General features: G+C 40.6%; 1 protein-coding gene across 1 annotated transcript in view; it reads left to right on the forward strand.

Annotated features, from left to right (window-relative positions):
• Positions 1-15,374, forward strand: part of COL22A1 (collagen type XXII alpha 1 chain) — a 187,385-nt gene that overhangs the window by 80,902 nt on the left and 91,109 nt on the right. Inside the window, exons 12-15 of the mRNA XM_088535206.1 lie at positions 6,775-6,828; positions 9,360-9,413; positions 10,885-10,938; positions 15,266-15,319. Coding sequence (XP_088391332.1) covers positions 6,775-6,828; positions 9,360-9,413; positions 10,885-10,938; positions 15,266-15,319 — 216 coding nt within the window. The remainder of the gene's footprint in view (positions 1-6,774; positions 6,829-9,359; positions 9,414-10,884; positions 10,939-15,265; positions 15,320-15,374) is intronic.

A 15,374-nucleotide genomic window follows, 5' to 3' on the forward strand; every position in this document is an offset into this window, starting at 1 on the left:
GGGTCTCCAATCCTCCTTCTTCCAAGCATTATGTAGAGATATTGCATCTCCTCATGTCCTCAAGACTTAGGGTCTCTGGGTTTGACAGAAAGATGGTGATTTTTTTTTTTTTTTCATTTCACATGCATCTGGGTAGCAAACAGGCAATAGCAAGCTCCAGGCTAGGAAAATGCTTCCTTCTTGATGAATATGTTTATTTTTGTGGTAAAACTGTAAGCTGACCATTAGTGGTCATTATTTCAAGAGAATCTAATTCATACAGGGCTATGAAGAGGCAGGTACAAATGTTGAAACTTTGGAGGCATGAGAGGAGGTCTGGGATTTGGGGACTTCTGTAGCTGAGCAAAAGCAATTAGCTGATTTTGCTGGAAATGCAAAATGCAAAAACAACAAAACAGAAACAAAGGGGGAGAAAAATATCACGATGAATAAGACTGGGCTATTTTTCTAACTTAGTGAACATTTCCCCTCTATCACTTGGCACGCTGCTTGTCTGGTCCTAAGCTATGGCAGATGCCAGGAAAAATCATTGGTTTTTACCTCAAGACCAGGAAGTTCTTGGGGCAGACTGTTCTGGTTTTCACATTTCAGAGGATCTTTCAGTGTGCCTTTAACTAAGGACCTGATGTCCCAACCATGCAAACCACAGAAACTGGAACTTTAGTTTCAGTAATAACTTAATTTTTCCATCTGAGAGGAAATTTAGGATGAATGAATGGGCGCTCCTCATTTGGAGGTTAGAGTGTGGGTATATTTGGGATATTTATGTTCATTGAATATTTGAGCATTCAATAAAGCTGTGAGAGTATTATCTGTTCTTGTTATGCAGGGGAGAGCTGCATCCTATGACTCTGTTGTACGCAGCGAGGACGGTAGCCTTCACTATGTTCAGGCAGGATACAGATCATATGTCCATCAATTGTTCATATTGCTATGTGATCTGTAATACCAAGTCATTTTTTTGCTTTCCCTTTCCTGGGGTAAGTCTAAAGTGCTCTGGCAGGAGCCATCATGCAACATACATGGACCTTGATTTAAGCACGCATGGGGATTTAAATTCTGCTTTATTGTGATAATCTTCTGCTGTTGCAAGATTTGGTGTGTATAGAAGAGACTAAAGGAAATGCATCAAAATCACCTGATTTGCTGCTTGGTTTTACTTGCACTTTTTTTCTCTGAGAACTGCAAGGAAAGCTGCACCCCAGAAACTGGTTCTTGGAGTTCAACACCTTGTAGCCCAAATGGGCAAGCTCTGCACCTCCTCTTCTACAACACCAAATTCACAGGTGGCTGTGTGCCATGTTCACTGATACATACTCATTTCATCTACTTTGATGCAAAGATGCTTCAAAGGTGGGTTTCCTCACAGAAAGATATAGACTCCCTTGAAAACAGCACGTGTACTCTTCTCAGATGGTTTCCTGACTAGAACAGCATCATGAAGGGGCCATAGGCCCTTTCTAGTCTCAGGATACTATATTTGGAGACTTCTGAAACACAGGATCACCTGAATTTCTCCTGGCAATGATGATGTGCCTTTGGGAACAAGCGTGCTCTATGAAATGTATTGAGTAAAACATAAAGGCTTTAAGGTTAAGCCTATTTACAGTGTGGAAAAAAATGGCTTCTTTGTCTTTCCCTCCCCTTCCCACAAAGGAAACCCAGTACTGTTGACATTCTGTATGAAAATATTTTCTTTTATCTCACTTTGGTTATGACACTGTGAAATCTCTTTTCACTTAGTGTTCCTGAAGTTGGTTTCTGAGTTAGAAAACCCTAAAGAAGGACTTAGCGTGGTCTGTTGGCTTTCTTCACTCATCAAGCTCTGAGAACAGTTCATCATGGAGCTACGGATTAGCCATAGCCACTTCCTCATGGTTTTGTGGTCTACTGTTTGAGAACCTCAGCTTAGCAAGTTAAATACAGGCAAGAGAGCCAGAAGAGTGCAAGATTAAAGCTGTCAGTGTGCTAAGTGGGTGATTCATGGAGTTTTGCTTTGGTAATTTTTGAGGGACTGATTTTTAAAGGACTCCTTTGACACCTTTATTGATTTTTTTTTTTAATAAGATCAGAATTTTTTATTTCACTTTTAGATAAAGAGGAGGTACTTCCATGTGTAGGCCAGTGTGGAAGAAAGACTAAAGAAAGCCTATAAAATTGACTTTAGAATGATAGAGTTGCTTTAGTCTGTTTAGTAGGTTGAAGACAAAGGCCAGCGATTTACTTTAATTTGACAGGAAAATGAGAGTCTAACCATGTAGTTCAGACTGATGTTTCCATTATTTTCTTGTTTAGTTTGCTCTCATTTCCATTAACACAGGCCACAACCCGGAGCTGAAATAAAATATGTGATTATAGGCTACAGCTGTTCTCAAGTTTGAAAAAAATGTTTATAAACTTGGCAACTGCTTGAGGAGCGGCAAGTGCAGGAAAGAGAAGCAACTGAACTCAAGCAAATTGTGTAAAAGATGTGTTTTTGCTGTCCCTCCAGGATAGGTTAATACCAAATTGCTCTATCACATCCTTGTATCCTCCATGCACCTGCAAAGCGCTTCTTCCCTTTATTCTAAATTACTTTGCTTTCAGAGAAATTTTGGTGAGTCTGGATATGACAAAATTCCTGTACAGTACTAGTTGTTGCCACTATGAAGGAACTATGAAGGTATCTAACAATTAGGTTAGCTGCTTTGTACTTCCATAGTTCTGACCATTCCATGGTCTGAGGGATCTGCGTGGGGTAGAGATATAGTTTGGTCACAGTCCGTATACATGATGTGCAGATAATTACAGAAGTTAGTGATGCTCAGCGTAACACAGCCAGGGCAAATCATTGAATAATACACAACAAATAGGCTACTCGTGCATGTGATGAGTGTGTAATGCGAGGTAAAAGTAGTAGCCCTTTTTGGAGGGATTCCTTGAAGTCAATGGGAGTATCTTTATGGTTACGCACCCCAGTAACCTGTCTGCAGCAACTGAGAGTTCCTATGCTCAAATAGCCCCTAGGTCTGGCCCAGCCATTGAGCCTGTGTGTTGCTCTGGTCACTTTCTATGTACAGCAAGAAAAACTTCCTGATTTGCCTGTGAAACTTGCATAAATTCCTTCAGGAATTAAAAATGGACTATTCAGTGAGATCTGTCTAATGGTATATCCTTATAATTTGCAGCATTTGGTATTTTATAAATATTCTGTGCCAAACTTTTATGTTTGCTAATACACTTCCTCACAGTTATTTTTATTACATATTGTGTATTTGTACTAAAATACATTGATAAAATATAAACAAATATAATAAATATTTTATATAAGTACAAAAGCTCAAACTTTTCTCCATAAAACTATTGGATGAGAAATCAATAGGCCACCCCTAAAGTGTATAATTACTCTGTCAAACCCAGAAAGTGCAGGCTAAGTCAAAGGGAAGGTCTATTAGAAGCTGTACTTTCTTCCCTTTCTGAACAGTAGTGTCTCCCGTCTTTGCTGTTTTTCCCTTGTTCCTTGGAGGCTTGTTTGGTGTTACCTTGCTATGCTAGACCAGGTGTTTCTCCAGAAAGGGATAGTATTCAAAGCTTGGATATCCCTAAAGTAAGTGGGTGATGATAGAAATGCACGGGAGGAACATCTGTGCATGGTTTACATGTCGCCACTTGAATCTTACTGAACTGCACCTGGGAACAAGGCTAGCCTATGGAGATCCAGCTTTAACTTTAATCCCTCTCAGTGGCACCAGCAGTCTTAGCCTTGGTGCAAGAAATGCACTCAGATTTTCCTCTGCAGGGCTTGATATCAACTGCTAGATATGACCCATTTTCATGGTGGGGTGCCTGGATCCTGCAGCCCAGTGCATTGCAGAACATGTCTGTTTGGCGGCTGTTTCACTGGTCTGTGTCCTCTGTCTCCGCTATTTCTTTATTATATTTACACATTGATTGTGATTTCAAAATGAGCTTTCAGATGCAGCAACTGTCTTTTCATATTTGTTCATACAGAGTGACCCAGGCAGGGAATAAATGAGGCATTACTGTAATTTAAGTAAATAGTAATGAGGTGACTATTGAAAAGCTTAAAATGGCATTTGTACTGTAGAAATATGTAGCTTCAGTGCTTTTACTATGTACCTGCTCCCTTTTATGTGGCAATGTGTAGTTCCCTGTGCCTGACATCATAGCCCTATCATAAGAAAAATACTCTCATTAGATTACAGCTTGCCAAATTTAGGCTCTTTTGACAAATATTTTTACAAGGAACAGTGAGTTAATGAATGTGTCTATTTACCCACTAACCCTGGTGCAAAGGTTTGATTCAAATTTACTGCCTGTGCACCACAGATGATGGTGTTGAACAAAGTTGGAGTACAAGAGTAACAAAGGACAGCACATCTGGGAACCTGCAAAAGGAAAAGTGCTCAGGAAAATCTGCCACCTTCCCTCTGAGCTTAATTTCTGAAGTTGTAAATTCCCCAGCAAGAGCATCTTTTGAACAACATTACTGTGATTTCATCTTTGGCCAACTGTACTGTCTTCCTCTAATTAAAACTTTCTTTGGCTTTAGAACGTGTTTTCCAGAATAGATGCACTAACAGAGCCTGTTAATCCACAAATTGTGGAGAGATTAGTAACCTCTTTTATTAAACCACCTAATCTAATTGGAGAGGATGAGGGAGGGAATGGACACCTTTTGGATAAGCCAGCACTTCCATATGTGTTTGTTAGCAGTACACTGAGAGCCATGCTCTCAGTTTTACCTGATCAAGTTAATATTGGATATTTTGGAGAGAAAAGGTGATTGTTTTATGATTCAATTTGACATCGGGAAGCCGTGGTTCAAAGAAAGCTGCTCATTGAAGTAAACTGTGGTGGCAACAGGATTCTCCTCCTGCGAGCAGCATCCTTGCTGGGGCTTTAACCCAGAGTTAGGGTGAAAGTTGCTGCATCCTTCCCCATCCCTGCCTGCCACGGTGATTTTGGCACTGTTTTAAGGAACACCAGCATGGATGCTTTTTGTTTTGACATAGGCAATGCAATTGGTTCTTTTGCTTTTACGAAGGCTCAAGCAGCTGCTGAACCTAGCTTTAGCCTGGTCGGGTTTTCTACCTTTTGAGGGACACCAAGTGACTAGCTTGGGTTAATGGGGAGTCAGTGGAAGCAGCAGAAGTAGAAGCCCTCCTAGTCTGATGGGCTGCGTGTTGGTTCCCCAGCTGTCCATGGTTGTTAAACCTGTCTCTAGAGTCGAGGTTGCCTGTGCAGGATTTCCTGCCTAGGAAGGGGCTGGTGGCTTCTCAGAAATTGCTACTGTTGAAACCCACATGTTTGTAGGAGAGTTGAGGATAAAACTGAACTGCTTTGCTTAATAAATGAATAATTAATGTGTGAATGAAAGCAAAAGTCTCTCACTCTTCCTGTGATGCTATTGGCTTAGGAAGCAAGTTCCTAATTGCATCTGGGAAGAAGAGCAACTTTACTGTTGGAGGTTTTTAAGACTAAAATTGCTAAAGCTGTGAAAAACTTGGTCTTACTTCACTGTTGATGGTGCTTGGAGTGTGAGGTTAGATTAGAAGCCTCATGAGGTCCTATCCAACCTTAATGACTGTATGAACGCTATACATCAAACTTACTGACTGATGCAAGGAATAATTTTTCGGCCCTACCAAGACTTGCTATTTCATGGAAAAAGAGCAAGGGCAAGATGTTCTTTAACCCTATTTCTCTGCTTTGTAAAGAAAGGATGCAATTTTTTCTTCTACCTGTGTTGCGCACTTTGGCATGGAACAGCATTTCCTTCGAGTAATACTGACCTCTTTGAGCAAATGATTTCCTAAAAAGTCATATTTGCTGTTTGATGGGTTTTCAGTCTCATTAGGGAGCCATTCAAATATAGCAGATTGGATTTTTACCACTAGCAGCATTAGAAATTCCAGACTAAGTGCTTCATGAAGGTTTAGTTAGCAGGAAATGTGATTATAAAAGTATCTAATGACTTTAATTTGCATATATAGTGCAGATACTTTCCAGATACTGTCTTTTATTAACCTCTAAGTGCAAAATATGCCTATAAATAAATAAGGACAGGTTTTGCCATTTTGTCAAACACTGACTAGAACTTTGCCCTAGGTGTGTATCTATGTAAGTCTGCTGAACTGCTCAGCAGGAAAGCAGATTTAAAAAAAGGAAACACAAATAAAAGTGAGAGTGGCAGAATATGGCCTGTGTTTATCTCTGTGTGTAGGTAGTCCTTGTGTATTTATAGGCAACTTTACTTAAAAATACATGAATCAATTTGGACATTTTCTACCTTGCTGCCTACGTCTCTCTCTTGGTAATGATTCTCATGCCCAACTCTCCCAGAAAATTCAGCAATGCAGGATTCCCGTGTACTGCTAGGACATATCTTTTGTAGAAAGTTGACCCCCCCCAAATTATAAGTCCCCATGCTTTGAAATATGGCAACAGATTTTTTTTTGGGGGGGGTGAAATGTTTCTAAAGTTTCTAAATGTTGAAATCATTTAGGCCCCTAGTTTTGCTCTCTGTAAAGGGTAATAATCTTCTGGTTTGCAATCAGGAAGAAAAAAGAATTAACCCAGAGGTAGACTTGGAGGGAAAGTTTGAGATGAACTGGTTCAAGTACATCCAAGTTAAAAGTGACTGACAGAACAGCATAATACAGCATGTAATATAAGTTGGCATTGAATCACAGAAAACAGTAACTATGTCATCTATAATTCATGGAATAATATTGCATTCTGTACAAGGTGTCTTATGTGTTTGTGTTTTAGGGTGAAGAAGGATTTCAAGGCTTTCCTGGACTGAAAGGTGAAAAAGGAGAAAAGGTAAGTCTGAGTTTTTATTAATTACATTGTCAAACTGAGAAGTTTGTAAGGGTACTGTGGAAGCTTTTGAAATCAGGCCATTTTTCAAGTGCTTTTTTTTAACCTCTGTATTTCTTGGTCTGTGGTAGCAAGATGTCAAGAAAAGTAGACTACACTGATGTGCAGTTTGTCTGCAAAGTAAAAGAAATCTTTGAACTTGTTTGACAGATACGTGGAGATTTTAAGGGTGTGAACACTGTGAAAGTCAGGCTATAAGACATGCTAATACCTCCACCTGTGGAAACACTAATTCTTCTGTGTGAGGCATGGAAGGTCAAAGGTTGTCATGTCCTGTCTTGCATCAAACACAAATACTGGAATTAATTGGTGTTTTGCTACTTGCTCTGTCAGCCTCTTTTAGGAAGCAATGATCCTAAACCATGCTTGCTGTATAGACTCTTGTTGTATTTTGAGAGTGGCGGAGGGCTATTTTGGTAAGAAGTGAATCCCCTTGAGTTAGAGCAGATCCTTAGATGTTAGAGGGACTGGGGGTGGCTGGACTCATCTCTTAACAGGGATACCAAATACTGTGGTAGCTACAGGCCCAGATTCACAAACAGTCTGACAGAACAGCCTTCAAAATAAATAGTTAAGTTCACGAATAGCATGATTTATTCCAATGCAACACTTACCAAGCAGGTTTCAAATGCCAGTACAGGAAATTCTCTTACTACAGTGTGGGGTTTTTAGCTAGCTCTAAAGTACAAATGCACAATCATCACCCACTCCAGAAGATGGGAGAGGGCCCTCAACCTCGGGGAGTCTCCTCAGGCAGTGTCCTGACCCAAGGGAAAGGGGTTCAGCCCATCTAGCGACCCAGAAGTTACAATGGAGTCTTCCCTCTCCCTTCTTTCCTCCTTAGTTCACTTTTTTTACATTTAGGTAGAGCTTGGGTGGCCGTGGTCATACTTAATGTTGTTATTGATTGGTGAAAGAGTTTCTCACCTTCATTTAGAGGTACAATCGAAAATGTAGAGTGCATGTTCCATGAGAAGTAGTTGTACCTCGGAGGCGGGTAACTTTTGGGATGGAGATGTTTGTTGGCATTACAATGAGTAAAGTTCAAGCAAACTTCATCCGAAAGGAGTCATTTTCCACCCTTGCTGGCTCAGCACCGGACATGTTATCGTATATCTCTCATTAAACAGCCACTGTGGGGCTTGTCAGCAGCCCAGCACAGGGAGTGCAACAGAGTTTGGCCACACTGTCTTCACTCCGCTCCGTCCTCCCTTACTCCCCTTTGCAGCTGCGAGGAGGGCAGGTTGTGCTGCCCAGGGAACCGTGGAGGAGCAGAGTCCGTGCGCACCAGCCGTCCTGGAAGTGGCAATTGTGTAGCACCCCAAGCAGGCCTCTGCAATGCCAAAACTTCTGTTAGGCCCTAGTTTTTCTCCAAGTCCCCCCTTTTCAAGCAATTCTTCCACAGACTACTATTTACTTTGGAGGCAAAAGTCCAAAATGCCTTAAATCCTACTTGTAGGAGAGATTTGGGGGATTTAGGCCTTTTACATGCCTTGTAAAATAGGCCATTGAGGATTTCAAGACAAAAACAAATTACAAACAAAACAATCAAGTGAAACATAGCAAACAAGTTTATTCATAACAGAATTGCAGTCTGACTGTGTCTGCTTCCCGTTTGATTTTTTAATTTTTTTTTGTAAATACAGTTCAAAAGAAACTGCTGTAGTGCCTAAAACTAAAAACATAAAAATCATTCTCCATATACATTTGCTTGTATATTCTGCGTCTTTTTTCTTTCCGTTCTCTGTTCTTTAAATTGCCAGCTGCATACAGCAAAGCTTGGCTTTCTTCTGCGTTTGGTGCAGTCCACATTATCTTTGGTTCTGCCAACCTGAACAAATTTACTTCTGTTCATCCTAGCGCACAGATAGGTTTAAAAAAGTGAGGAAAAAAAGTTAAAAAAAAAATAGTGCTCAGTTTTCTGTTTGTTTGTTTTATGACTTTGTGCTCTGAGATTGGCTTCCTGGTGGGTAGAGCAGTTCATCAGAATTGCTTAAGTTCTTGGGGCTTGTCTTCTGTTTGCTTTTAGATTAATTGCTTATATGTATTATAGTTGTGTCTACTGGCCTTTGAGGTTTAAGATGGATGTTGTAAAAACATAGAGTAAAAAAAATGAGCATTTAATGACGAGACAAAACAGGAGGTTTTCAAGACAATGGAATGGTGGAAAGGCTGAGAGCAGATAATAGTACGCTGATTCAAAGGTGACATGTCTAATTAGCTGCAAAGCTTTCGTATTAATTTATTTTTAAATGAGTTAAGTGGCTAAGAGTGCCTGGTTCCTCATTAGCAGCTCATCAATTGGCCATAGTGTGTTAATGTCAGCAGCAGCTCCTCCAGAAACTGTAAATAATAAATGTTTGCGTGGAAATGATTCTCCTCATTCCCTATTCTCGTCTTTCTGTATTACTCATGCCTTTGCGCTTGGTGCTGACGTTAATACTATGCTGATGATAATTCTGTTGTTGTTACAGGGGTCCCTGGGCTCACCTGGCCCCCCTGGGAAGGATGGAGCAAAAGGAGAAACCGTAAGCCTTTTTGTTCCTCCCTATAATCCTTTCTTTTCTGCATAAGCCAGGCAGTGGAAATCAATCTGTATTGACTGGAACATGTCTCGGGGATTTGTATGGCCATTTTAGGAGCAGCAGCAACAAATGGCAAGAGGTTAATAACACCAGCCTTCTCCCTCACCCTTTCGCAGTGGCTGTGAATGTCGTATGGATTAGCCACCCCCAGAGACTCCTGGGCCAGGGCTGTTGTAATTCATTAAGTCAAGAAGAAGGGGCAGGCTGGCAGCCCGTGCTTTGGGACCCGCTACTGCAGCTGTGTTGGTTAATAACTGCAGCCCCAAAGCTTGGCTGTTTGTTTTGAGGCTGGCAAGGAGTTATTGGCTGGTGGGGATGGTGTAGGGTAGATGTATGGGACTATCTTGTGCTTTCAGGAGCAAATGGGCAGGGATGAGAAAAATAGGCATCCCAGACCCAGAATGCTTGCCTCCCCCTATACAGTGCTTAAATACTCAGAGCACGGGAAGAGCTGCAGGCTAGCTCCAAGGAAGATGAAACAAGCCAAATATTGCCTTTAACAGAATTTCAATTAAGGTAGAAAAAGACACATTATCCAGCACCTTACATAAGTTAGTTTTGGACTTTTCCTCCTTTCCCTTGCATAATCACTGGAGCTCATTCTGCCTGTTGAGCCTACCAGTCCTGATGGGCTATTATTCTAAAATGTTTGGGTTTGACTGCTCTCTTTTTGCCTCTGCTATTCTTGAGGAAAGACTTTATCATCTCTTTCATTTTTCCCTCTTGGAAGACATTTGATTGTGGCTGGAAGAACTTGAGAAAAGGATTCTTTGCAAGGGCAGGAATGCACCAAAGTAATGGTACACAGCAGAAAACATTCAAATTTTTTGTCCTTGTCATCCTTTTTCTGCTTTCTGCCACACTTGACACTGGTCCCATTGACACTTGTCCCATTCATGCAGAGTACTTCCAGTTCTGAGGGATGAAAATGTTCCCAGATAGTTTCCAGAACTTATGTAGCTTTCTCACACCCTACCTGGCATGATCTGGGATCTGGCAGTGACATCCTGTAGTATAGTGAGCTAATATTAGGACTCGTAGATTTCTTACATGATGTGCTTATTGCACCAAAAGAGATCTAATTCATAGCATTATCTCCAAGGAATAAGCATTCCTTGGATGGTGAATGGAAGATGGTGAAAGCTTTTCAGTAGTTGGGGAACTCATTTCTTACTACTCAAGCTGCTGTGTTTGAAGAGCAGATGAGTATTTACTTCAGTGTTCTTTTATCTCTTGCTGCTTTTATTTTTGTAAAGAAAGCACACTGCAAATTTCCAGATTTTTGGATAATGGTACTCAGTTCTGTAACTATCGGATACAGCTTTCATTTCTAAAGCTCTATATAATGATGGTTTTGAATCATTCTAGCCTGTACAAGAGTAGCATTTACCACTGATGAAATTGTTACTTACAGGGTGAACCAGGACAACCAGGAGAATTTGGACTGCCTGGGCCAGCAGGTCCAAAGGTGAGCTTTCCATTTCTGCTTTGTATGACTAGGTGTTTTTTTTTTTTTTTCCTCTAACTTTTTGTATGTCTGGCTTTTAACCAATCTAATAATGGTATAGATGGTGAAAGAGAAGAGTTCATGTTTTGGAGCCTGTAGATCTTCATGTCTTCAGTAAGCCCTCTCAACTCTCTGAGATTCAGTAGAACTATTATCCCTAGTCTACAAGTGGAAAAGTAAAATCATTGATGTTTTATGCTTCTACCTATTTAGAGAGCTTCCATTTACATCATTAGGTATTAGCATAGAGGTAAAGAACTTGTACTCTCTGTTATATCACTGGATTTTCCTCAAAGAAGGTGTTCATGAATTGGGATTTGGCAACACTTAGCTGAATATGGTATCAAGAACATGTCTAAATCTGTAAGTCTTTGTCAAGGGCAATTCTTTATTCTCCTTTCAAAATTTAAGCTTTTCCTTGACTTGTTCTCTCATAACTTCAGGTATAAATTGAAGCTGGTACGAATTTCATCTTTACAACACAAAAAGAAGATGGTGCGTCAGGCTGACCGTATTTCAGTGGCATTGTGCCCAGCAAGTTCATGACAGCCTATGAAACCTGCCTCAAGGACAGCATACAAATTGCATAGTCTTTTGAAAGGTTTTTAAACCCCAAGTCCACTGTTGCAGTAGGGGCTTTATTGTCTTCAGCATGACAAAGAAGTTCAGTATAGAAGTCTCACAGTAGCATTTTCAACAGGGGGTAAATGACAACTATAAACTGTGTAGGTCTGGGTTGGTCTGAAAGGGTATGCTCCAGATATCATTTTGCCTGCCAGTGGCAGTCAGGAGCAGATGGGAATTAATTAGAATCATTACTCAGAAATGCTGGTCACCTGAGTCTGTCTTATCACCTAATACATACAGGCTTTCTCTGTGTTCTGTATGTTTTTTAATGGTAGCATTATAAGCCAGTAGGTTGCATGATACATCTGTCTCCTAATGGTATGAATTCTTCACCCTTGCTTTATAAGCTTTTATAGGCGAAACTCAGCTGAGGCATTTATCTTTACCTGTAGAAGGGCTTGATTCTGCAAAATGCTGCGTGTTTCCAACTGGGACTATGAGGAATCTCTAAAACAGAACATATAGTTCAACAAAGTATTGAGGCAATGATGGAATCACTGTGCAGCACTAAGGACTGGGCAGGATAAGTGCTGCTGTGACTGAACACAGACACTGACTAGACGATGCCAAGTGTTCACAGTGAAGAGGTGAGCTCTGCTAGCCCCAGCCTCCCAGCTGGAGTGTCTAAGTATAAAATGATTGTTCGCTTTCACAGTGACTTTTATTTATTTTAATGGGCACACTGGCTGCATATAATGTCCTTGAGCTGGGTTCTGGACAGAGCTATTTTAAGAAACAATTCCTGTTTTGCTGACATGGCTTTAAACATAAAATATGGGTCATCACGCTCCTTTACCCCCAGTGCAAACCCAACCACCTCACTGGTGTGGAACGGACCATGCTCATATGGGTTGGGGTTGGCGACTGGAAAGGTCATATCCCCAATTACTGCAGTAATAGTTGGGTTTTGTCAGATCACTTATCCTTATTTAAAATCATCAGCAGCAATACAGTGACTTTGAAACCTCGAGGTCCTACCCCAGGCTCCATGGAGAGCTAACTTGCAGTTTCTCTGGTGGGTTGGCATGCAGTTCTTCTCAGCTCAATCCATCTTCATTTGCATCAAGGCAGGCAAGAGCCGTGCATGCTCAGAAATTCAGCCAACTGCTTAACTACTTGGCTGAGGGATTTCTCATCTTTTGCCTTGATGGCAACTGTATGCGTTTTTTAAGGGGGTGCCAAGCAGTTTTTACAGACTTCATTAACTGTGTGGTGAAACTTCCAGTAACAGACATTTGGCAATTGCAGACTTCTGGTAAGAGCACTTGAATCCCCAGAGGTACCTAGATAAGTAAGGGTTACAGTAATGAAATGCCCTCAGCATCTCATGTCTAGCTTTACTGCTTGTGCTGCTCAGTGAAATCTCCAGGGGAGACTGTTCCCAGTTCAGTGTCCTCAGGGTAAAATTGTTCTTTTTTACTTCTCAAACTCTGTGAGTAAACTTCAGTGATCACCAAAAAGGAAGTCTGATCTTGGTGATTATGAGCAGGTATAGTAAAAGTAGGACTGTCAAAATAACCTTGTGCTATTCAATAACATCTTCCAATTACAGAAGAACCTGCAGTGATTTGGGATGACAAGATGTATCTATTGGCCACTGAAGAAGGTTCCTACATAAATAATGGAAGAAATGGCCTAAAAAAAGGGCTATACTGCAAGTCTCTCACTGCACAGTTAACAATTAAAGTTTGAATTTTTGAGACCAAACTCTGTACAATTCTGCAACTCATATTCAACTTTTTTTTTTTTCTGTGCCTTTAATAGAAGATTAAAGAGACTTTTAGTGGCTGTCATTGCTATGGCACTGAACTGACAGAGATATCTATACTTGATACAAAAAAAAAAACAAGGAAAAGAAAAAGAAAAATTTTAACCTTTGAAACATAAAGTATTAGGTGAGGCTTTCATTTTGGCTAATTTCCTTATTTCTGTTTGCTTCAGCTGTAGAAGGTCTAACACTTTACTGGTTTACCAGACATTATCTTAATGCAGGCCTTGAGTGGGATCAGGAAGCCTTCTCATCCAGACAAACCTATTCTTTTTTCTCATTATAACTTTCATTTACTGGAATTTATGTAACAGTCTGAGTTGAATTGGGATAATTTGGACAACTTAGAGCAGACTTCTCTTTCTGTAGGGGGTTTTGACCAGAGTGCAATAGCATTATTTTCCTGCAGGCTGAAGGCAGAGATTAAGTGTATTCCTGCTCTGCTTGCTTGCATGGTGCAAGTTTGGTCCTTAGGTGCCTAATGATGCAGAAACCCTAGAGCTGCCCATGTTGTCCATATATAGACCACTTCTGCTTCATGCTACTGAGTTTTTGAATTTCCCCTTGAGCTTGTGGGATGGTTTGTTTGCATGTAAGTGGGTTCATCCACTTTACAGTTGTGCTGATAAATTGTTCGTAAACTTCAGAACACAGTCCCATCCAGCAGGTTAGCTTTTAAAAAATAAAATCTTACCTGGTGGAAGGAGGGACGACAGTTTTAGACTTTTTCTGCTTAAAACCACGATGCAACACTTGCCACGTACAGTCCAGCTAGCCTGCCAGACCTGTGCTTAACAACCATCTCAAATGAGATTGTCATTTGGTCTAAGGCAAATGTAAGCTGCGTGCATGACACTGCCAACCTCCTGGCCATTTGCATTTGGACAACAGAGCCCTGTTTCTGCTGAAAGCTCATTGCAAACTCACCCCATGTGTTTTTAATGTTGTTTTATTTTTTGTTTATTAATGCAAAGTCATTGATGTGAAAAAAATGATGTGAAACCCCACAATCATTTTAAAATAAAATCTTAGTCTCTTTAAAGCTGTATACATTACAGCATCCCAGTACAGGAATTAACTGGGGGAGGAGGGAGGAGAAAGGAAAGTGATGTAAGGAACAACATGTTCAGTAAAGCAGGTGATCTAACAGGGCCTGCTGGATTTATGTTGTCACCAGGCTGTTCCTGTGGGATTACTCAGAGGATCCCAGAGCATCTGCAGGTATTGTAGGCATGCAGAAGTAGCCCTCTGCATCTCAGTTAATGCTCTGCAGAGTTAGTGTGTAACTGGCTGAAGAATTGCTGAAATACATCTGTTTCTTTTTTATTACCCTGTATTGGGTTGAATTTTTTTGTAATATTTTTCAATATATCTTTTATGTATTTGGTGAATGTAGTCCCAATATCTTCCTTCTCACTGAAACTTTAAAGCAGCTGGTAACATTTGAAGTTCTTTGAGTATGGCCTTTGCTGTGGAATTTGCAGCCTTATTCCACTAACAAGTCTAGGAGGTGAGACCAATCATTATATGGACAACAGGCAGGGAAATGACAAAAGAGTGCAACTACTGCCCTTACCCAAACTTCTGAAACAACCTTCATAGGAACTTACACATATCGCTTTGCAGGGCAGGGTTGAAAGCAGAATGATAGAACTGAAGAATTTGATGTAACTGCTAAAGCCTCCACAAAGGAAGAGATTTGGGTGTCACTTTGGGCAAGTAGCTGGAAAGCTGGGCAATGTTTTGCCTAGTGGCACTAAGGTAGTCAAGAAGCCTCAACAGCCTGCTGTGAGTCAAGGAGGTGCAAGTTTAATATCTGACTTATCTATTTTATTCTTCCTCTTTTATGTGAAAGAGTTTCTGTTGTTTTACTGTATCTAAATTCCTTACCAGGGATCTGAAGGAAAACAGGGTCCTCCAGGAATTAAAGGCTATGTAGGAGCACCGGTAAGTCATGACTTTCTTATTACATTTTGTCAGTGAAACTTTCTCCACTTTTTCA

This window comes from Tinamus guttatus, unplaced genomic scaffold, assembly GCF_059628265.1.
Source record: "Tinamus guttatus ecotype Peru unplaced genomic scaffold, ASM5962826v1 Tinamus_guttatus_pri_ptg000038l, whole genome shotgun sequence".
Lineage (NCBI taxonomy): Eukaryota > Metazoa > Chordata > Aves > Tinamiformes > Tinamidae > Tinamus > Tinamus guttatus.